Source organism: Chelonoidis abingdonii, chromosome 4 (genome assembly GCF_003597395.2).
Source record: "Chelonoidis abingdonii isolate Lonesome George chromosome 4, CheloAbing_2.0, whole genome shotgun sequence".
In the NCBI taxonomy this organism is placed as follows: domain Eukaryota; kingdom Metazoa; phylum Chordata; order Testudines; family Testudinidae; genus Chelonoidis; species Chelonoidis abingdonii.
Window position 1 is genome coordinate 98,784,701 of NC_133772.1, and position 4,484 is coordinate 98,789,184.

At 44.8% G+C, this 4,484-nt stretch overlaps 1 protein-coding gene across 1 annotated transcript; it reads left to right on the plus strand.

Moving 5' to 3' along the window:
* The first annotated feature begins 1,265 nt into the window (after positions 1 to 1,265).
* GJD2 (gap junction protein delta 2) lies at positions 1,266 to 3,927 on the plus strand. Its single transcript, XM_032775005.1, has 2 exons — positions 1,266 to 1,352; positions 2,104 to 3,927. Exons 1-2 carry the CDS (start codon positions 1,282 to 1,284, stop codon positions 2,945 to 2,947), a joined length of 915 nt encoding a protein of 304 aa, XP_032630896.1. The 5' UTR covers positions 1,266 to 1,281; the 3' UTR covers positions 2,948 to 3,927.
* Positions 3,928 to 4,484: the final 557 nt, after the last annotated feature.

Genomic DNA, 4,484 nt, shown 5'->3' on the forward strand with positions numbered 1-4,484 from the left:
CTGTTCATGAATATTTATATCAATGATGTAAAACCAGTGAGAACTAAAACCTACATATTAATTCCAGTGTCTTCCAAGCTTGAGAGATAAGAATATATAAAACTATAGCTATAGAATGCTGCCATTGTGTAAGATACACAAAATATTTCCAAACTTTGAGACAATACCAAACCGTTCCAATTCCTAAAGTACATTTCTACCTGGAAGCTAGGTGTTAACAGCCAGAAGTACCCCCCCTCCCCCACACACACACCCGAATTGTTTCATAGATCAGAAAACAAAATTTAAAATTAATACCTAGCATAGACACTATTTTCTGGTCCGAACTGAGTACTGTTTGAACAGTGAATATGCCTTATTTGAGGATGACCTAACACAATTTCCTTGTGGCTACATCACTCATTACCTCCGCTGTTAACTCTGACTGGTGGAATGGCAATGAATAGTCACTGCCCGTACTTGGGGTATTTCCTCTGCATACAGGCACAGCACATGCAAACACACAGCTATTAAATCACTGGCGTGTGAGCCGAGACCGACACACAGAGGGAAATGGATACAACAAAGCTGCAGGTTACATTTATTAAAATAGATTCGGCAGACAACAGAGGAAATGTGAGGGGAGGGGAGAACTCCCTGCGAGGGAAGCTTTCCACTGGGGGATCTTGGTAGCATCTAATTGCGTGCTATGCTTCTAAGGGCGAATTAACTCCAGTCCATTACCTGTGTGCTTAGTGGAGCCGTTTTAATGTCTGTGTGATTGGGTAAGACCCCAGTTCTGCCTGCCCCCGGCATTTCGGGCTGCTTAGGGCTAGCTGCCCGCGGCGGGATTCCCCAGGGAGCCCAGATCATCAAGAATCCCTGGGTCGCAAAATTAATCTCTCGCCAGCGCCATGTAGTTCTTTTTAGTGCCAGTGATTTCTTTCCCGTGCCCCCCATAAGAACCCGGAGAAAATCCTAGCGCCGCTGCTGGCTGCTCTCCCCCGACCGGGCTGTGACGCAAGCAGAGACTACTTAAAGGCCGATTAGAGGCGGCAAGACATTACAGCCACCCTCCCTCCCTGCCCATGCACAGCCCAGGCACCGGGGGTCCAGGCCGAGCCCAGCCGCGGGACCTGCCCGGCGAGGCGCAAGGGCTGCGGGGCTGTACTCAGGCAGCCCGGGCCATCCAGCACCCCCGCGGGCCAAGCCGCCTGCTAACACGTTGCTTTGCTCAGCTGGGGTGGGCTAAAAGCCGAAAGCGGCAGCGCGGCCAAAGTCTTTGTCTCCGGATGAACAGCGATGGGGGAATGGACCATCCTAGAGAGACTCCTGGAAGCTGCGGTGCAGCAGCACTCGACTATGATAGGGAGGTAAGAACAAAGGGGCTTTGCCTCGGAACGACGGGCAGGCAAGGGGACCTAGCTTAAGCCCCTCCTGGAAGTGCTGGCGGAGAGCAGTTGCCATGTGCCTGTGCCAGTGCAGGGAGGAAATGTCCTAACCAGGTATGTGCCATGGGTTACGGAGAAAAAAAATGCTCCAGACTAGAGTAAACTTCAGCCATCAAGTATCTCCCGCTCCCTGTGGAGAAAATCAAGAAGTTGTCCCGGCATAGGACTCTTCTAGGAAATAAAGTGCCGTCGCGAGATCGACCCCGCCCCCCCCCCACACACATCAATTTCTTTAAAGCCCTTTGAACGCCTCTCCCCTTTGTGTTGGTTTCGGCTGATATTTACAACATTCTAAATTGTGAAGCTTTTTTAAAAGCCAGGTAAAACTGAGGTCTAGCTAGTCACCCTTTGAGCTGAGGATCTTTTCCCAACTGAGGATTACAATGAGTGTGCTTGCGTGTATCTCTTCATTGCTCTTTAATATCATGTAGCCTGAGTCACACAGGACAACACTCCTGCTTGCACTGTCCTTTAGACTAAACAAAAATCAGGGCAAACGTTTCTTTGCCACTTGCATTGTGATCTCTGTTTATGTGCATGATCAGCACCGGACAGCTCCCCGTAGCCCTGGCGGTTAGATCCAGCCATGCTGCTGCCTGCTGTGGTTTCGGGCGTTTCGCTCTCACTCTAGGTGTGCAGGGTCAGCGTGCACTGACGAACTTTTCTGTTGTAGGATCCTGCTGACCGTGGTGGTGATCTTCAGGATACTCATTGTGGCCATTGTAGGAGAAACGGTTTACGATGATGAACAAACTATGTTTGTGTGCAACACACTGCAGCCAGGCTGCAATCAGGCTTGTTACGACCAGGCATTCCCTATCTCTCATATCAGGTACTGGGTGTTCCAGATCATCATGGTATGCACCCCCAGTCTCTGCTTTATAACGTACTCTGTTCACCAGTCTGCTAAGCAGAGGGAGAGGAGGTACTCCACCGTCTTCCTCGCCTTGGACAGAGATCAGGACTCAATGCAACGCGAGGACAATAAGAAGATCAAGAATACCATTGTCAATGGAGTGCTGCAGAACACCGAGAACTCCACTAAGGAAGCAGAGCCAGACTGCTTGGAGGTGAAGGAAATCCCCAACCCAGCCATCAGAACTACAAAGTCGAAGATGAGGCGGCAAGAAGGCATCTCCAGATTTTACATCATCCAGGTGGTTTTTCGAAATGCCCTAGAGATTGGGTTCTTAGTGGGACAATATTTCTTGTATGGATTTAATGTCCCTTCCATGTATGAATGTGATAGATACCCCTGCATTAAGGAAGTGGAGTGCTATGTGTCTAGACCCACTGAGAAGACTGTTTTCTTGGTATTCATGTTTGCAGTGAGTGGGATTTGTGTGGTGCTCAATTTGGCAGAACTGAACCACTTGGGCTGGAGAAAGATCAAAATGGCAGTGAGAGGAGTACAAGCAAAAAGGAAATCCATATACGAAATCAGAAACAAGGACCTGCCAAGAATGAGCGTACCTAACTTTGGCAGGACTCAGTCAAGTGACTCAGCTTATGTGTGAGGCTGTTACAGAACTGAAACACTGTGCCAGGTGGAACTGACCCAGACAACATTAGGGAAAGGTACATTGCTTAGGCAAGCATTTTATCAACCACCAAGAAAGCCACTAAGGTATTGGAACGACACTTACTGAACTAGATACAAAATGCAGTGCTAAGTAAAAGACTGAAGGAAAAGCTGTAAAACCATGCTTGTTCTGGCCTTACAGTACAGTTACTGTTTTCTGATTATCCAATATTATCTTTTGACTGGAGCAGCTTTTTGGTCATTATTAGGATGAGATTACAGGCGAGACTGTCTGACTAATTGTTGTAATTGCATGTAAAATGATCATAGCTAAAAAATTGCAAGGATGCTGTTTTCTGGAGTGTATACAGGGGAATTCTGTAATATACAACTGCAAGCACATTTTAAAAGGAGATTAATTGCACTGTTAGGCACTTGACCATAAACTCAACCAGAAGGTCTGTGCACTTTCATCATCAAGGATGTCTGATTTTTTTTTTGTCTGTTGGAGTCACAGAGCTTATTGCTGGTGTATATTATTAGCTATTTTCTAACATAGTTTTGTACAACAATTACACAAAACAATCATGCTGAATATACTTTTGCCATTTTTGTTTGTCTGTCTGTTCACACCAGAGACCTTAATCATCTTATGCTAGTTGGGATCTACCAAATTTGTCAGTATGTTGTAAAAAACAAAATTACTCTGATGTGCATAAATCAGATAGAACTAATTAATGTTCAGCCAAGTTACCTATGATCTTCTGACAAATATACCAAAGGAACATAGTTTGTTGCTTTTAACTGTGAATATGTCACCTTCTCTCTGCTCTTATTCATATAAGTGCCATACTTGAAACATCTAACTCTGTACTTAGTCAAAGGGTTGTCCAGGGGTACCAACTGGAGTAATATGGTTTTATATTCTCTTTTATTTATTTTGTTCTATTTGTTTAGTCATGGCAATGGTGTAAAAAGCAGCTGGTAATCCTATTGATAAATAAAGTACTTGCCTTTTTTTGTAAACCAGAGAACATTGCTCTTCTTCTTTTATTATATAAATTTCTAGAAACACATGAGCTAAAAAATATAGACTTCACTGGAATTATTTTTCAGGTGTTCAGAACATCCCATTCATGGTTTTAAGAATAACTGATGCAAAGAAATTTATGGGAAATTTAAACTGTCAGGTATGGCTGAATTGCTCATTAAGCTACTCTCTGTGCTTTTAAAGTCAGATCCAAAGCCCACTGAAATCAGTGGGATTCTTTCCATTGACATCAGTGGACACTGGATCAGATCCTTAGCTGGTTGCCAAGGCCACTCTGAATTGTCCTATTTTGTCTACTGGCCTGTGTCTAAAACAATTGAATGTCTTCACCATGGAGTCCCAAGGATAGCCTCAGCAAAATGCCAGCGCTCTGTAGGCCTCAGTTGGTTTAAGAACTGCACTTGTCCTGTCTCAGCAACTTAATATCAAGCCATTAGGTTGGTCACAAACAAATATTTGTTAATGGTAGTTTTAATGTAGT